This window comes from Dendrobates tinctorius, unplaced genomic scaffold (assembly GCF_039654945.1).
Source record: "Dendrobates tinctorius isolate UK_male_01 unplaced genomic scaffold, ASM3965494v1 ptg000152l, whole genome shotgun sequence".
Classification (NCBI taxonomy): Eukaryota; Metazoa; Chordata; class Amphibia; order Anura; family Dendrobatidae; genus Dendrobates; species Dendrobates tinctorius.
This window is the reverse complement of record NW_027361819.1, coordinates 680,220-698,823: the sequence shown is the minus strand read 5'-3', so window position 1 is coordinate 698,823 and position 18,604 is coordinate 680,220. Positions and strand designations below refer to the sequence as shown.

The 18,604-nt window shown below is 44.1% G+C and overlaps 1 protein-coding gene and 1 long non-coding RNA gene across 2 annotated transcripts; both read left to right on the top strand.

The window, feature by feature from the left end:
• The first annotated feature begins 1,111 nt into the window (after positions 1-1,111).
• LOC141050660 (uncharacterized) lies at positions 1,112-4,543 on the top strand. Its single transcript, XM_073547251.1, has 3 exons — positions 1,112-1,203; positions 1,307-1,663; positions 3,184-4,543. Exons 1-3 carry the CDS (start codon positions 1,182-1,184, stop codon positions 3,558-3,560), a joined length of 756 nt encoding a protein of 251 aa, XP_073403352.1. The 5' UTR covers positions 1,112-1,181; the 3' UTR covers positions 3,561-4,543.
• A 513-nt stretch (positions 4,544-5,056) lies between these two features.
• Positions 5,057-18,012, top strand: LOC141050661 (uncharacterized). Its single transcript, XR_012220517.1, has 5 exons — positions 5,057-8,337; positions 10,320-10,693; positions 11,847-12,200; positions 16,623-16,661; positions 17,359-18,012. It is a non-coding gene; the product is annotated as an uncharacterized lncRNA (long non-coding RNA).
• The last annotated feature ends 592 nt before the right edge of the window (positions 18,013-18,604 follow it).

Genomic DNA, 18,604 nt, shown 5'->3' with positions numbered 1-18,604 from the left:
TATAGTAGTTATATTCTTGTACATAGGGGCAGTATTATAGTAGTTATATTCTTGTACATAGGGGCAGTATTATAGTAGTTATATTCTTGCACATAGGGGCAGTATTATAGTAGTTATATTCTTGTATATAGGGGCAGTATTATAGTAGTTATATTCTTGTACATAGGGACAGTATTATAGTAGTTATATTCTTGTACATAGGGGCAGTATTATAGTAGTTATATTCTTGTACATAGGGAGCAGTATTATAGTAGTTATATTCTTGCACATAGGGCCAGTATTATAGTAGTTATATTCTTGTACATAGGAGCAGTATTATAGTAGTTATATTCTTGCACATCGGAGCAGTATTATAGTAGTTATATTCTTGTACATAGGGGCATTATTATAGTAGTTATATTCTTGCACATAGGGGCAGTATTGTAGTAGTTATGTTCTTGTATATAGGGGCAGTATTATAGTAGTTATATTCTTGTACATAGGGACAGTATTATAGTAGTTATATTCTTGTACATAGGGGCAGTATTATAGTAGTTATATTCTTGTACATAGGGGGCAGTATTATAGTAGTTATATTCTTGTATATAGGGGCAGTATTATAGTAGTTATATTCTTGTACATAGGGAGCAGTATTATAGTAGTTATATTCTTGCACATAGGGGCAGTATTATAGTAGTTATATTCTTGTACATAGGGGCAGTGTTATAGTAGTTATATAATTGCACATAGAGGGTAGTATTATAGTACTTATATTATTGATCTTAGAGACAGTGTGAAGTGTTTACATTTTTTGTATGTATTTTCTGTTGTATATGTAATACACCCTTTAACAATGTACGTGTAAGTTGCCAGATGCTCTGCTAGATTAGGTTTTTGATTAATCTTCTGCTGGAGGTTTCACTGTAAATTTGCAGATTCCATTGCCCAATCTGCACGTGTGAAATGCAGAATTTGCAGTGGATTGTGTTCGTTTTTCACCATGAATTGTTTCCTCTACTGTAACTTGGGTCAGTGTTTTCGTATATGATTGAGTTTGCTCTCGTCTTTGGCTGGATCATGTGTTCTCCCAATTCTCTTCATGTCAATTTACTCTTCAATTCCACAGAAGAAACGTCTGTTGGGATAATTGCTGCCTGTTCTATCATTGTGCTGTTTATCTCATTAATGATCATATTTGGTGGATGAAAGTACAAAGGAGAAAAGGTAATATTATTGCCCATATGTAAAATTCATAGTTGTGACTTAAAAATATATTCTTTAAAGGAATTTAAAGAAACATCTAAGCATCTTCCTATTTTTCTGACAGGACCATTCATTGTACGTGACATTGTGGGTCCTCCTAAGCTGATTGATGGAGAGGAGGCCGTGCTGCACTGCACAGTGGATAACGCCCCCGAGGACCTGTGTGTGACCTGGCTGATAAGAAGAGCTGGACAGGAGCAGGAGATCCAGACGTCTCAGATGAGAGACCATTCAGAAGAAGAAGAGGAGAGTTTACTGGATACGTCCTATGTGATCACATCACAAGTGGTGGGACGTCAGTATTCATCATCACTGAGCTTCATACCCCATATGGAGAGACGTAAAGATGTGACCTTCATCTGTAGAGGGGTCTCTGGTGAACATAAGGACGAGAAGATGTTCCACTGTAAGATGATTTATGGTGAGATATCCTGACACTTTGATATGTTTCTTTGTATATTCCATAAAAAGTAGACACCTGCACATACTTAAATTGTTAGGCAACTTTTTTGAAAACGTATTATATTGAAAAATGACCTGAGTTGATGATTACCGGAGACTATCCAGCTGTCAGTTTGGCTGCGGTAGAAGTACAGTATTGTACACTGAGCAGTATGTCCTCGGCAACTGTAACCCGGCTCTGTCAGTGGTCACCTACCAGCTCCAAAATGGCCACCAGGAGATTCCAGAGCTTGCCCTGGCCTTCATCCTTTAATCTCTATACAGGGATATGAAACTAAAAAGGGGCTCTTGGGCTGAGGCCACGGAATAAGCTGCTACATGGTGGTGCAGGCTGGACCGAGTGGTCACGCAGAATCAAGAAGGCAGAAAAAGTGCAAGATCAGAAGACAAGAATAGTCAGTAAAACAAGCCAAGGTCAAAACAGGAAAGAAATATACTACACAGGAGCTGAGTAGACAGGACTAAACAAGAGGAACACCAGACAATATCTGGCAGGTTCCTGTACTGAGATGGAAGCTCAAGAAGGGTGTAGTGCTCTCCAGTTGGCTGGAACAGGGAGCTGATAACTTCAGCTGAACAGTACACAGACCCAAATTGTGAAATGGCACAGCAGGTCCCAGACACCCTAATCTTAGTGGCTGGTAGAGGCATCATCCAGAGCCTCTGGTTCTGATAGCTCATCTATCACCAGCGTCAATCACAGGATGAATAAGGCGATGCCTGGTGACAAAAGAAGACGTTGCAGGTGGAGGTCCTGGTGGAGATGTGACAGCAACCATTTAAAACACCACGCCAGTGTGTTTTTGTTTTTTTTTGAAGATGGAGTGGTGCTGCTAATGTAAGTTCCCAGATCCTAGTATTATACTCACCAGCCGCTGTTATCAGCTGTTCCCAGTACTGATCTGGTCCCGTGCTGCCATCTTGTGACCTCAACTTCTGACTGACCAGAAGTCAGAAGTAAGAGTGGAGTGGCACCGAGTAGAGTGAAGACGTTGGCTAGTAAGTACAAGACTTTGGGCAGAGAACTTAGATTAGTAGCATCACCCCACCATGGAAATAAAAAAAATGAAGATAAGAAACTTTGTAATATATTTTATAAGAGAAATCTGCTCCTTTCTCATCCTGGACTGATCATTCATTAACCACTCATGAGTGGCACCAACTGTCACCTCTTATCTTATAGTGGGACACTGTGCTGTCTTCGATTAATGCAAATTTTACCCAATAAGTGTGAATTTCTAAAATAAATGATCATTCCGGGAAGAGAAAGAAGCAGATTTATCTGATAAAACATATTACAGAATTTCTTATTTTCCCGTGTAATAATAACGTATGGAAAAAATATATATTAAAACGGGGGTTATTCTTTAAATCCATTGCTATCAATAATCAATAAAATGCAATTGTTTTACATGGAGGAAGAAATGCATTTTTGAGATGTGAAGATTTATTTAACTCATTCTTTGTATCACATTTCAGGAAAGCCCAAGATGTCACAGCCAATAAGGAGAAGTCTGCTTGTCTGTGGAGAGATAAAGTATTTACTCAACTTGGAGGAATTTTATCCTAAAAGCATCAAGATTACCTGGAAGTGTGGAAAGGAAGGAACAGAAAAAGTCATATCATCCACTGACTCCATATCAGAGAATCCTGACAGATCCTACAACGTCTACAGTGAGATCGCTATTCCTGAGGATCAACACAAGGATCCAGGATTCAGAGTACAAGTGACCTGGGAACATGAATCTATGGAGAAACCAGAATCCCGGAAGCTGAATATCAGAGACTCAGGTGAGAGGAGAGATATATGGGGGTTATATAAGAATCCTGGAGCTGTCTATCAGAGACTCGGGTGAGAGTAGAGATATATGGGATTATATAAGAATCCCGGAGCTGTCTATCAGAGACTCGGGTGAGAGGAGAGATATATAGGGGTTATATAAGAATCCTGGAGCTGTCTATCACAGACTCAGGTGAGAGGAGAGATATATGGGGGTTATATAAGAATCCTGGAGCCGTCTATCAGAGACTCGGGTGAGAGTAGAGATATATGGGATTATATAAGAATCCTGGAGCTGTCTATCAGAGACTCGGGTGAGAGGAGAGATATATAGGGGTTATATAAGAATCCTGGAGCTGTCTATCACAGACTCAGGTGAGAGGAGAGATATATGGGGGTTATATAAGAATCCTGGAGCCGTCTATCAGAGACTCGGGTGAGAGGAGAGATATATAGGGGTTATATAAGAATCCTGGAGCCGTCTATCACAGACTCAGGTGAGAGGAGAGATATATGGGGTTATATAAGAATCCTGGAGCCGTCTATCAGAGACTCGGGTGAGAGGAGAGATATATAGGGGTTATATAAGAATCCTGGAGCTGTCTATCACAGACTCAGGTGAGAGGAGAGATATATGGGGTTATATAAGAATCCTGGAGCCGTCTATCAGAGACTCGGGTGAGAGGAGAGATATATAGGGGTTATATAAGAATCCTGGAGCCGTCTATCAGAGACTCGGGTGAGAGGAGAGATATATAGGGGTTATATAAGAATCCTGGAGCTGTCTATCACAGACTCAGGTGAGATATATGGGGGTTATATAAGAATCCTGGAGCCGTCTATCAGAGACTCAGGTGAGAGGAGAGATATATGGGGTTTTATAAGAATCCTGGAGCCGTCTATCAGAGATTCAGGTGAGAGGAGAGATATATGGGGGTTATATAAGAATCCTGGAGCTGTCTATCAGACTCAGGTGAGAGATATATGGGGGTTATATAAGAATCCTGGAGCCATCTATCAGAGACTCGGGTGAGAGGAGAGATATATGGGGGTTATATAAGAATCCTGGAGCTGTCTATCAGACTCAGGTGAGAGATATATTTGGGTTATATAAGAATCCTGGAGCCATCTATCAGAGACTCAGGTGAGAGGAGAGATATATTTGGGTTATATAAGAATCCTGGAGCCGTCTATCAGAGACTCAGGTGAGAGGAGAGAAATATGGGGGTTATATAAGAATCCTGGAGCTGTATATCAGAGACTCAGGTGAGAGGAGATATATGGGGGTTATAGAGGAATCCTGGAGCTGTATATCAGAGACTCAGGGGAGAGGAGAGATATATGGGGGTTATATAAGAATCCTGGAGCTGTCTATCAGAGACTCAGGTGAGAGATATATGGCGGTTATATAAGAATCCCAGATCGTCTATCAGAGACTCAGGTGAGAGGAGAGATATATAGGGGTTATATAAGAATCCCGGAGCCATATGTGGCATATATCTATGGATATATTCTTATAACTGGGATATCTCTCTAACCACCTAATACAGTATCATGTACCTGTAAGTGATTGCAGGGGTCGTTGTGTGTGGAGGGAGCTCAGGAGCTGATGTAGCGCCCCTGAGGCTCAGTCGCCACAGAGGTACTGCACCTTCTCCTAAGGTGTAGTGCCCCACCATCCTGGTAAGTTGGGAACTCCTTTCCACACTCCAACACCTGCATCCCACACAACAGGGTAGTTCTGCACAACCACACAGCGGCTCAGTGCTATAGAGTAGCAGAGCACCTTTGGTGGTTCCCTGCTTGGAACACTGGATGTGCTGGGAGGTGGGTGGAGTTCAGATCCATATAAAAGAAGGGGAAGGTTTAGAATTACAGATCAGTCTCAGTGCATTCTGAGAGAGCAGGCTGACAGGAGGTCGGTCTGAGCGGAGCCAGGCGGAGGGAAGACAGTCAGTCAGGAGAGGCTGAGGACTGGTCTTAGTGGAAAGAGCTCCCCGAGAGAGGAATAGAAGAAGGAGTGCTGCAGCTGCCTCAGTGATCTGAGCCAGCTGGCACGGGAAAGAGAACAGAAGGAGAACTGCAACCTAAGCTTCCATAGAGAGAGATAGACAAGTACAGAATGAAGGAGTAGAGAGAACAGAGAGGAGACGTGGGTTGGAAGAGGAACCCTGCCTATAGGTTCTCAGCGCAAGGCCGGGGCCCAGTCCCCGAGGTTGTATGGACACTTATGGTTCTGCAACAGACACCGGTGGAGTAGTTGGCTGTAAATGCACTACTCCCATCCAAGACTTGAGGCACAACAGCAACACAGATAGAGAGCCGGGAGTGAGGCGTCCCTGAAGCAGGCTACAGTTGTCTGCCATGCAAGTGAGGTTCTAGGAACATCTGTCAGGAGGCATTCCAGGGTAACTAAGTACTGGAGTGCTTCACACTACAAGGCGCATTAGCGGAGTCGTTCAGGAAGGTACATGTTGGCGGAATGTTGGAAAGGAGAGTCCTGACTTGCCCGGGAGATTGATTGAGTCTCTACCCGGAGGACACGGCACGGAGGCAGGCACCAGTGTGTACCACGAACTGTGAGTAAAGCTTTGAAACTGCAAGCCCTGGTGTCCTCCATTCATTGTGCGCTAACTCCTTCAGCACCACTACATCTGGGTATCAGCATCCACACTGCCTGTGCCTCTCCGCTAACCCCACATCTACACTGCCCTGGGACCACAGCTCCACCTGTGGGGAGCTACATCATCTTTGCTTCACCATATCATCAGTCCCAGTGGATCTGCATGCAGCGTTGGCTTAACATCTTACTTGCCAAACACCACAGGTGGCGTCACGAACTATCCATATAAACTACATCACAAACCACCATTGATTTGGGTGCCCAGGGCCACGGACTGGGTCACCGCTGCTGTGACACATTCTCCCACTGACACCGGCCCAGTACCGAGTACCCCGCTTGCTCTGGGAGGGCGACCCACATATATAAGAGACTCGGGTGAGAGGAGAGATATATGGTGTTTATAAGAATCCTGGCACCAACTATCAGAGACTCAGGTGAGAGGAGAGCTATATAGGGGTTATCTAAGAATCCTGGAGCCATCTATAAGAGATTCAGGTGAGAGGAAAGATATATGAGGTTTTATAAGAATCCCGGAGCCATCTATCAGAGACTCAGGTGAGAGGAGAGATATATGGGGGTTATGAAAGAATCCTGGAGCTGTATATCAGAGACTCAGGTGAGAGGAGAGATATATGGGGTTATATAACAATCCCGGAGCCATCTATCAGAGACTCAGGTGAGAGGAGAGATTTATGGGGTTATATAAGAATCCTGGAGCCGTCTATCAGAGACTCAGGTGAGAGGAGAGATATATGAGGGTTATATAACAATCCCGGAGCCATCTATCAGAGACTCAGGTGAGAGGAGAGATATATGGGGTTATATAAGTATCCTGGAGCCGTCTATCAGAGACTCAGGTGAGAGGAGAGATTTATGGGGTTATATAAGAATCCTGGAGCCGTCTATCAGAGACTCAGGTGAGAGGAGAGATATATGAGGGTTATATAAGAATCCCGGAGCCGTCTATCAGAGACTCAGGTGAGAGGAGAGATATATGGGGTTATATAAGTATCCTGGAGCCGTCTATCAGAGACTCAGGTGAGAGGAGAGATATATGGGGTTATATAAGAATCCCGGAGCCGTCTATCAGAGACTCAGGTGAGAGGAGAGATATATGGGGTTATATAAGAATCCCTGAGCCGTCTATCAGAGACTCAGGTGAGAGAAGAGATATATGGGGGTTATATAAGAATCCCGGAGCCGTCTATCAGAGACTCAGGTGAGAGAAGAGATATATGGGATTATATAAGAATCCCGGAGCCGTCTATCAGAGACTCAGGTGAGAGGAGAGATATATGGGGTTATATAAGAATCCCGGAGCCGTCTATCAGAGACTCAGGTGAGAGGAGAGATATATGGGGTTATATAAGAATCCCGGAGCCGTCTATCAGAGACTCAGGTGAGAGGAGAGATTTATCCCGGAGTTGTCATAGAAGAGATGTTATCACATTGCAGACCACTATATATATATTGAGTGTGCAAGTTAATTTTAATCAATAGTATAAATGATATCTCTTTTCATGTGATGTCAACAGTAACAGATGTTATGTTTATAGTGGGGGTGTGACAGTAATGTGGGTTCTCCTGTCATTTTATATGTGTATAATATTTCCATGGATGTTTTATTTATTTTGCTTTTTTATTTAACTGCATCATATTCCACAGCGCTTTACAGACATCATCATCACTGTCCCCATTGGGACTCACACATTCCCTATGAGTATGTCTTTGGAGTGTGAGGAGGAAATGCACGCAAACACGGGGAGAACATACAAACTCCTTGCAGAGGTCGTCCTTTGTACCACTGAGCCATTGCTGCTTTACAGATGTTTTTGTTAGGTCATAATTTGTTATAGTATTAAAACCTTTCTTTGCCCTGTCTCGTCTTGTTCTGTAAATTACAAATGGACTCCGGTTGTAGAAGAGATTCAGATCCCTCGTCTCCTTCTCGACTCCCCGGCCGTCCTGCAGTGTAATATCTCGGAGTATTTCCCGGATGCCGTCACTGTGAAATGGATGAGATGTGATGGAGATCAGTCACATGAAGAGACTGACGATAACCAGAGGATAACATCCAGGAGAGCGGCCGATAACACCTACAGCCGTACAGCCAGTCTGACCATCACCCCCGACCTGCGGACACATCAGGGGGCAGAATATGTATGTCTGGTGGAGCACCCCTCCCTGGAGACACCCATAGAGAGAAGAACGGGGCCGCTACAAGTCTATGGTGAGTGTTTAAATGTAAAATTGCTGATTATGGATCTTATGCCTTTGGAGAAGACTTTAGTTTGGCTCCATGTTCTACACTATGTGGCAATGTATTTTTATATTCTAAAAATATCCAAACATGATCAGTTTGTCATAGAGAAAGAACTAAAAATTCATATGACATCTCCAGAGAGAGAACATATCACCCCCTTCCCCATTGCAAATGAACATCTGGAATTAATTATAGCTAGGGATGAGAGAAAACTAATTAAAACCATAAGAAGTACAGAGTGAGCTAACAGCTCATCTCTTTTGAAGCAGTGGCTGCCTGCAGTGACCAATTAATTACAGCAGAGAAATTCTTTGAGAAAAAGACAGCAAGACTGACAATTGTTTACCCAGAGGTGGGGAAATATCCTTCCAAACCAAAGGGCGTCATCTGTTCAAAGGGTCTTTCGTAGACATTTTGGCGCAAGTGGTCAGTGATGAATATTGGGGTTTGCATTGATCCAATAATTATGGGAGATATATTTTTGACGTCGTAGGGCATTGCTTTGTTCCCATTTTGTATCATCTCTGTATATTTTTTATAAACAATGCCTATCTTTCCAGATTAAATATATCAAATACCTCTGTAAATCCCTGAAGCCATACGCTAACGCTAACCTGTATGATGAATGTTGGAGGCATTCCCAGAATTGTTGTTTTTCATTCATCCTCCTCCCAAAAAATTGAATACAAAATGATTAAAAAAAAACTCTTACCCCAAAATGGCTCAAATGAAGACTTAATCTCATCATTCAAAAAGAAGTCCACATGTAGGATAGGTGAGGGAAGGGGTGCTGAGGTGGTGCTGATCCAACAGGAATGGGGGTGACCCACTTCTTGATGCCGACAGACTGGAGACTGAGACAGAAGCTGAGTTCAACAGGTCCGTGTTTATTCACCGCCTTTTGACGACTTCCACACTTCACTACAGGACTTTCGCATTTCCTTTTTACACAGACCCGGGTACCTTCACTTCTTGATTGTCACCGTCGTGGCGTCCTTTGTGGCTCTTCCCACTGTGGCTGCCCTAGGCACTTTCACCACAGCGCTTCACCATTCAAAGTACACCGTTACTTGTTACTCTCAGACCGTCTCTGTCTGCCGCTACTGTCCTTTGGGCCACCCCCCGTGACCTTCTCCACTGTCAGTTACTCTCTCTGAGGGCCTTCTACAGTCTTCTTTGCTACGGCAGTCCCTCCTATCTAGTGAGCTCCCCTGGCTGACTGGAACTTCTAGAACCTTCCCTCAGCCTTTATACTACCAGCCCTGGTAGCTCCGCCCACTATCACCTGACAGTTATTCTTAACCAATGGCAGTGACCTTGACCCCTGGCAGTTACATAACCATTTTCTCCTACGCTCCCCACTGCCCTCTAATGGTCACACTACAGCATGGCACCCTTTTCTTTTCATCTCAGCGCTTTCATTCCTACACTGAGCCATCCCTCTGCCCCTCACTACAGGCAGATCCATACGTAAGGTCAACCTCCCCACACACACAGAGTTCAATCAATGGATAAATAAAAAGATTTTATACCACAAAAGTGGCATAAAAATGTCAAAAGTCCCAAAATTTTGGTGCAATGCAAACTTGGGCAAAGTTTTTGTGACTTTTCACATTTTCACACCACTTTGGCTCTGGTCCTCCAAAATGGGAAGAGTTTTGCCCATCTGATTCAGAAAACTGATGGTGACAATTCTGGCACAGTGCGCGGAGGCGCATGCCACTTAGAGGAGGTGCCGGATTCATTAAGTGGTTTCCATCTCGTATTGAATTTGGCGAAGGGGTATTCTGCAAGACGGGTGTAGTGAAATGGGCCCTAATGCATCTCAGTATGCGGAGACAGAAAAACAAATGTTTGGGGTTTTTTGTAGGGCAGAATTGGACGATGTATAAGACATTACATGACCCGAGTGCAGACAATGAGACAAACTTCTGCTTCTTCTCTTCCAGGTAAACCCCAGATATCAGCCCCTATAGAGATCACTATGGCCGATTCTTCTTGCGTTCAGTTCTCTCTGAATCTACAGAAGTTTTACCCTAAAGATATAAAAATCTCCTGGCTCTGGAAAGATACAAATGGTGAATATGTATTAACAGCCGAGAATAAAGTCAGTACGAAGGACAATGATCTGACATATGAGGTCACCAGCGTCACCCAGATTCCTGATCATCAATTCAGAGATCCAGAGATGGAAATCATTGTAGAGTGGATCCACGAGAGTATGGAGACGTCAGAGAGGAGATCACTGAGTGTCAGAGATAAAGAGAATATGTATCTATCTATCTAGAAAAAGAAAACAAAGGGTGCAAGAAAATCCTTCCAGGTATGTACCAAACCTCATGCCATAGTCCGAAAGAACGAAGGCAGTATTCCAATAGAAAAAATAAGTGTGATTTATTGGCCCATGTGCGACGTTTTGGTCCAAGATGTGGACCTTTCTCAAGCCTTGAGAAAGGTCCACATCTTGGACGGAAACGTCGCAGATGGGCCAATAAATCACACTTATTTTTTCTATTGGAATACTGCCTTCGTTCTTTCGGACTATATCTATCTATCATCTATTTATTAAATATTATCTATCTATTATTTATCTATCTGTTATCTATCTATCAATCATCTATCTATATATTATCTATCTATCTCTTATCTATTTCTAGTTTGCATATACTGTGTCACTATCAGATATTTAATGTCTATCACAGCAAGGGTCAGCGTAAACCTCCCATCCTTTTTCCCCTTGATTCCTCATTCAGTAGTGATAGTCTCCCTGCATTTATCTTATATATACAGCTCTGCTGTATTTGCTCTGTTCGAGAATTTAGACTCTATAGATAGCTAGATAATTCTAATATATGGTAGATATAGACAATGCCAACTATATTTAGAATTGTATTTTATCTTTTTTCTTGCGGTTTTAATTATTATTTTCAGGTTTTTGTTTTTTATAAAGCATTTTTTTATTTTTTTTTCAGTCCCCTTAGGTTACTTGAATATACGATCCTTTGATTGCTTGCGAACACCACAGTATTACAGCATATAGGGTATATAATGGTCTCCTATGAAGCCCAGCTTATTGCTGAGCTTTACGGAAGAATGAAAACAGTAGTAAAGAGGGTCTTCAGCTCCTATGGTTTCCCATTGACTCCTTATGATCGTGTCATGCCCAGGAAGCTGGTGCAGGGCTCCATGTAAATGCTGCTGTCAGTGATTGGCAGCAGCATCTTAATGGTTGAGTAGCAGCGTTCAGAGCTAGCTCTGGTCTCTACTGTTACTGACTAATGGCAGCTGTATAATGTATCCGGCCTCGGTGTGTGGAGCGGCCTTGGTTCCTCAGCATACTCCACACATGGAGACCTCGGTGCAGACATACAGTTGTGTCCATTATGTCCAAAGAGTACTGAATCAACATGTAGAAAGTCTGTGACACACACCGGACCCATTGTAACCTCTACACCATGGTCCACCTTATGTTACAGATCTTCCCTGGCATCCACACGTCGGATCTATCAATGTCCCCAAGCTGGAAGATGGGAAATCAGCCACCCTGACCTGTGATATCTCCAGATATTTCCCGGATTCTCTATCTGTTAAGTGGTTCACAAAGAAGGACGGAAATGAGACCGAACTGCCCATAAAATCATCAAAGAAGGACAGAACTTACAAGATGTCAGAAAAGCAGAAGAGACAGACAGATAACGCTTATTCCTGTGAAGCGTCAGTGACTTTTACCCCAATAATAAGTTCACACCAAGGATCAGAAATCCTCTGCAGAGTGGAGCATCCCAGCGAGGAGCGTCCCATAGAGCGGAGCACCAGACCCCTACACATCGGTGAGTGCCCCCAGACTATACGTGGATTTCTAACACATGAATTATATAACAAATTGAATAACGTCCATTATATAGAGTTATTGTAGGAGGGAGGGGTGTACTTCTAGTAAATTGCCGGGGGTCCCAGTATTTGGACCCTCAGTGATCTCACATTTATCACCTGTTCTGTGATGATTTGTTACTGGTGGGAAAGTCCATTAATATTACAGAAACAGCAACGATGAAGAAATGACAGAAGTGAAATCCATTTATAGCTCTGTAATGTAAAATATGATTTTGCAGAACTTTCTAGAATCTCTCATTGCTACACACTGAGGGGACCAGCCTGTCATGTAGCTGCAACCCCCCTCTTCCCCCACAACACACACACCAGTGCCCCCCTGCTTGCTGCTCTGTGCCTGCAATTGGTAACAGGACACCGTCTATTTCCTTTTGTAGAAAGGAATGTTAATTAAGCTGAGTGGAAAGAGTGTCTTTTGTTCTGAAACATGAGCTTGAGTTCATCTATGGGAAGTATTAAAACAAGTCATATAGCAAAAGCCATACACCACAGAGATATAATAATCACATTTCTGCGAAAGGCACGAAACCAGCTTTTCTACCCCTAGTTTTCACGGTTCAAGCACCCCCAGAAACTGAGATATGGATTCCTTCTAAACGGTGTGTCAGAACTACTGCATATTTGGTTTTGAATTATTGTAATCAACAAACTACAAAGAATGATAATGATACCATGTGCGTGTTTGTGCGAACTTCCTCCTACGAGATACAGTTATATTAAGTTTTGTAGTTTGATTCTAAATCCAAGAGTAGGGGGCCGACGCTCTGCAGACTACCCCTTCCGTGATGTCACACAGCAGAGGCTATAAGGCATTCCCTTGGAAAAACCAGTCAGTTGAAGCTGGAGTTTGATGCTGACAAGACGTACTGATGTCTTGGGATGTCTGGCTAAGCGGCCCATCCCCCCTAGCACATGGTCTGCCTAATACCAACTAAGCACATGTGTTGTGAACTCATTTTCTGGTTTACCTCTGGCTTCTGGTGAGGGTGGTGGAGCTGGATGTGTTGACAGAGGAGTCGTGAGTTCTCCATCCGGGCTCCCTCTAGTGGTAACAGTAGGTATTGAAGCTGATCTAAATGGCAGAGACCTGCCACCTGAGGAGGAGGACTGTGAGTGGACATCAGGAGTCTCTGACTGGATTTAAGACAGCAGACTCCCTAATTCTGTGCTGGTGAATTTTTCCTGCCCTGAGGTTCTGGTTCCCAGTTCTGTTCCTGCCTTCTCAAGCTAAGTGTGCTCTGCTATTTTTTCACATGAGATTTGGTCTGGCTTACTCAGTTTTTGTGGTCAGCCAGCCCCTGCTGGGGCTGTGCTGAATTTCCATTCTTATGTCTCTGTTTATGCCAGTTTGCTTTTTGTCCCTGATCAGATTGGTCTCTTTTTGCTCTGTCTTCAGAATATACCAGAGTGCTGATATAGGGAATTGAAGTCTAGTGACTTCAGGGTTTTTGTTATCAGAAAGGGTTGGACATTTTTTGGCAGGGTTTTGTGCATGATTGGAGACAGCATCTTTCCTTTCCTGTCCTTTCTAGTTAGTGAGGGCCCCATCATTTGCTCAGCCTATTTTTCTATCTGTGTTTGTGTTTTCATCTTGTCTCACCGACAATACATGTTTGGGGGCTGTCTATTGCTTTGGGGTCTGCTCTGGGGCAGTTTAGATTTCCCCTTTTCTTGCTTTAGGTTTATTTAGTTCTCCGGCTGTGACGAGGCGTCTAGAATCGTCGTAGGTACGCTCCACGGCTACTGCTAGTTGTGTGGATAGGATCAGGGGTCTGCAATCCGCTTAGTTACCAACCTCTCTGGTTTTCTGTGGCTTAGCTTGTTTTTGTTTTTCCTCCTCGGTGATTCATTCATAACACACATGTAAGTGTTACTCTTCGTTTTAATCCTTTTGTTTTATACTGCATTGTACATATTTACTGTCTCAACTTTGTAACAATTTTTTTATCTATGTAATCACTGCCCTCTTTGGGGAATAAATCGTAAAATCTATCAGTTTGCCTCCATGTTCTAAGAAACAAACTGTGCGCCTTTTTTAGATAATCGCTACTAATTTGGGGGTTTGCCACAGACCCTCTTAATTAACTTTGATTAAGTGAATCGTGGCTGGTGGCAGCGTGGTGTGTCTGGTTGGTTGGGCTAGTTGGCAGTCCGGAAGGGTCTTATGTTGCTGAATGAGGGGCTGAGGCCCAAAGCATTGATAATTCCCTTACTGCCGGAGTCTAATTGCCCGTGCACAACAAGCAGCCCATCCGGCAACTAATTATCCTAGGTGCAGTTCCCTGACTGACCTGAGGGTAAGGGGGGCGCCGGAGAGCTGCAAGTTCCAAAGTGGAACTGAGAAAGTGGGATATACATAAATTCCCACAGTTCTTGGAAGGTTGTTAGCAGTGGTGGGGCACCCAAAATAACCCCCCTGCGGTAAATTGTTAGCGCAAGATTAGCTTGCTGCATATTTTTGTCACATGGTACCAGTGGCGTGATAACTAAGATAATCCCCCACTGTGCCTGTGAGAGCCGTGTGCCGGTAGTGCATCCCTCCGTCCGCTGACATACCCGTGTCAGTGGTGGGATCGTGACATATTGGTGGCACAGGGCGTGCTGCTGTCGTCACAATTTGGTGGCGGCGCTTTCGTTCTTCACAACCTCGTTACATTGCAGCAGCCGCGACATTCGGGAGATAATCAATGATATCCGACCATGTGAAGGATCTTCCCTGTCACCTCTGGGGAGCGGATGCTCCTGCAGGCAGTGTCCTGTAATCCTGTCCGCAGCGCTCCCGGTGTTGTGTCTTCCGCCTTCATCGGTCGTAGGTCGGATCTGAGGATACATGGGCGGCCGCGTGTCTTTATCTCACAATCGCTCATGGGCCTCGCTCCACTGACTATTGGGGTCTGTGTGCCACTCATTGTGGACGGGAGCAGCGCACTGACCTGAAGTTCGGTTGTGTGAATTAGGCCGAACGTCTAATAATCCCATTATCTGATAATAAAGGGGGCACAATCGTACATAATGATACTGGCGGTATGTGAGACCAGCGATAGAGACGTAAGATCTGCAGCCTCGTACAGCGAGGACACGTCCGTCCCCATCTGATGATAATGGGGGCACAATCCTACATAATGATAATGGCGGTATGTGAGACCAGTGGTGGAGACGTGGGATCTGCAGCCTCTTACAGCGAGGACACGTCCGTCCACATCTGATGATAATGGGGGGGCACAATCCTACATAATGATAATGGCGGTATGTGAGACCAGTGGTGGAGATGTGGGATCTGCAGCCTCGTACAGCGAGGACACGTCCGTCCCCATCTGATGATAATGGGGACACAATCCTACATAATGATAATGACGGTATGTGAGACCAGTGATGGAGACCTGAGATCTGCAGCCTCGTACAGCGGAGACACGTCTGTCCCCATCTGATGATAAAGGGGGGCACAATCCTACATAATGATAATGGCGGTATGTGAGACCAGTGGTGGAGACGTGGGATCTGCAGCCTCGTACAGCGAGGACATGTCCGTCCACATCTGATGATAATGGGGGGCACAATCCTACATAATGATAATGGCGGTATGTGAGACCAGTGGTGGAGACGTGGCATCTGCAGCCTCGTACAGCGGGGTCACGTCCGTTCCTATCTGATGATAAAGGGGGACACAATCCTACATAATGATGATGCCGGTATGTGAGGCCAGTGACGGAGACGTGAGAACTGCAGCCTCGTACAGCGAGGTCACGTCCGTCCACATCTGATGACTTCTACAGAATGATCACTGGAGATAATGTCAGTGCGGATAACTGGGGACATTACAGGAGACTTTGGGGGCGGATTATCCTATGGGGGATTTATCTGAAGGGAACAGGTCCTTTTAAGACTGAAAGTAAAGCCCCCATTGCAAACGGCGATATCGCTAGCAATATCGCTGTAAAGTCACCGATTTTGTGACGTAGCAGCGATATTGCTAGCGATATCACTGCAGGTGATACTTACCTCCGACCCGCTCCCCCGCTGCTCATCGTTGGTCGCGCGAGAACGTCCTGGACCATTCCTGCTGTGACGACGAGCGAGGCGTGGAGCCGGGCGGGAGGACGTCTGGATCGCCGCGTCTGACAGGTAAGTAGCGACCCCCGACCCCTGCGATGTCGCTGGTGAGATCTGCCTGTGTGGCAGCTCACTAGCGACCACTTAGCGATGCACCAGCGATCCATATCGTTGTCGGGATCGCTGGTGCATCGCTATGTGTAACCTAGCCCTAATTATTGGCTTCACCAGTGTCTGAAATATTTTTCATTTTACATCACAACCTACAATAGAACCTTAGTATCTAATAATTTTATCTTATTCCATTTCAGATGAAAAAAAAAAAGAAATAAGGGGATCCTTTCGCTATCGTAAGTTCCTATCACTCTTGACATCGTGCAGTAAATGACGGCGTGTGATCAGTGTTACCAGTGACGGCCAGTCAGGAGACAGTCAGTGATCGAGCGCTGAGACATCTCTACACTGATATCAGCCATTCTGTAGTGTGAGGATTGTGTCTGACATCTATGGGGTCTATGGGGTTCATGAAATGGGGATCTCACTAATAAGATCACCTCATGATCACATATTATTCAGATCTCATCTAGTAGACTGTAAGCTCTTGGGGTCAGGTCTATCTTTGCCTTTGTTCCATTATGAGATGTTCCTATGTCTGGATTGTGAGGTGTGGTGATCATGTTGGTGTCTCTTACATTATTATTACTACCACAATCATCACACAATTTCCACCATGTCTCAGGTGACTGTATGGTTCCCGCAGCCTCGATACCTCCTGCTTTATAGACTGACTCATCTCCCATTATTACGTGGCTTATACAGTTCTTCATCCTTGGTGATCTCCTAAGCTCGGTCTCTGATGACGATTTTCCTCTGTGACCCTAGATTATTACAGGACCTGAGGATCTTACATTCGGCCCCGTAAATCAGCTGAACCATAGATGACAGACACCTGTACACAGGACAACCCTGACATGACGAGGAACAACATCTGATCTTCTTGACCTTGTGAGATGTAAAAAGAGAAATAATCCGTGTTGTATCTTGTAGGATAAAATAAACATTTATTCCTGGTACCAAAGAAGAATGAGACGAGAAAGAAGGAAAAGTGGTCAATGAGGACACAGGAGCAGAACTTCGGGGAGAAACCATAATCCTGACTGAGGAGGCGGATGGAGATCATTAATTTCGTCCCCGTATTAGTATATCTGGGAAGCAGTGGCTGTCTATCCATTATTACTCCCCACAGATAGTAGTGTTATTGGGGTACATAGAGGATTAGTGCAGCCCTGGATAACAGATCGGACACCAACGATCACGGAATGTCTAGATAAAATAAATTGGTTGTTAAATCACAATAACTAATGTGAGAAGCGGTGGGCGCTCTGGATTGACACATCGGCTTTTAGAGAATTGTTAAGATAACGTCCGGGGGAGTTTTAGGAATATTAATTTTATAGTTAGGGCTGGAACTGTGTCCTATAGAATAGGAATGTGAGATGACTGTCGGGAGGGCTGGAGGGACCAGTGCATGATGACTTCTTTGTTTTGTTCCAACTATATTAGGTCCAACTTATCACCTAAGCCATGTTTTCGGTCCTGTGTCACACAAAATGTAATACTTCTGTCATGTTTATATGGACTTGGGTTGGGGTAGGAGTAAAAGGAGTTGTTTTTCCTACATTTGTACTACTTTATATTACAAAATTAATAAAGACACCTGATTGAAAAACAAAGTTGGTGAAACTCATTGATGTGAAGCCGCAGAGCCATAAATATCAGTCCAGATGAATTCTAAAAGGCCATCACCAGGCAATAAAGTCCATCTTCTTTATTGTAGTAGATATAAGTCTTGTACAGAGGCCGGGGAGGCGATGGAAACAGCGGACAAACCGGTTACTAGACAATGTGCTTTCCTACATGTGTTCATGTGTTGGCATTTGAAATTTGCTGTTTTTTGGATGGATTCTGATAGATATTCGTTAGATCCGGTTTGATCAGCAAAAAACGGCAAATTTCAAATTGGGGGGGCTAACCCGTACCTAGCCCCCCACCTGACACCCCCAATATCTCGGGAACAAAAGGAGATTTAACGTTAATTTTTGCTGATCAAACCGGATCTAACGAATATCTATCAGAATCCATCCAAAAAAAGGCAAATTTCAAATTAGGGGGGGCTAACCCCCCACCTGACACCCCCAATATCTCGGGAACGAAAGGAGATATAACGTTAATTTTTGCTGATCAAACCAGATCTAATGAATATCTATCAGAATCCATCCAAAAAACGGCAAAT

What these genes read in the sequence shown, in the direction of transcription:
- LOC141050660 (XM_073547251.1), top strand. Translation starts at nt 1,182, where the DNA reads ATGAAAGTACAAAGGAGAAAAG. An exon ending in GAAAGTACAAAGGAGAAAAG is followed by an intron (nt 1,204 to 1,306) that starts GTAATATTATTG and finishes TTTTTCTGACAG; the next exon opens with GACCATTCATTGTACGTGAC. An exon ending in CCACTGTAAGATGATTTATG is followed by an intron (nt 1,664 to 3,183) that starts GTGAGATATCCT and finishes ATCACATTTCAG; the next exon opens with GAAAGCCCAAGATGTCACAG.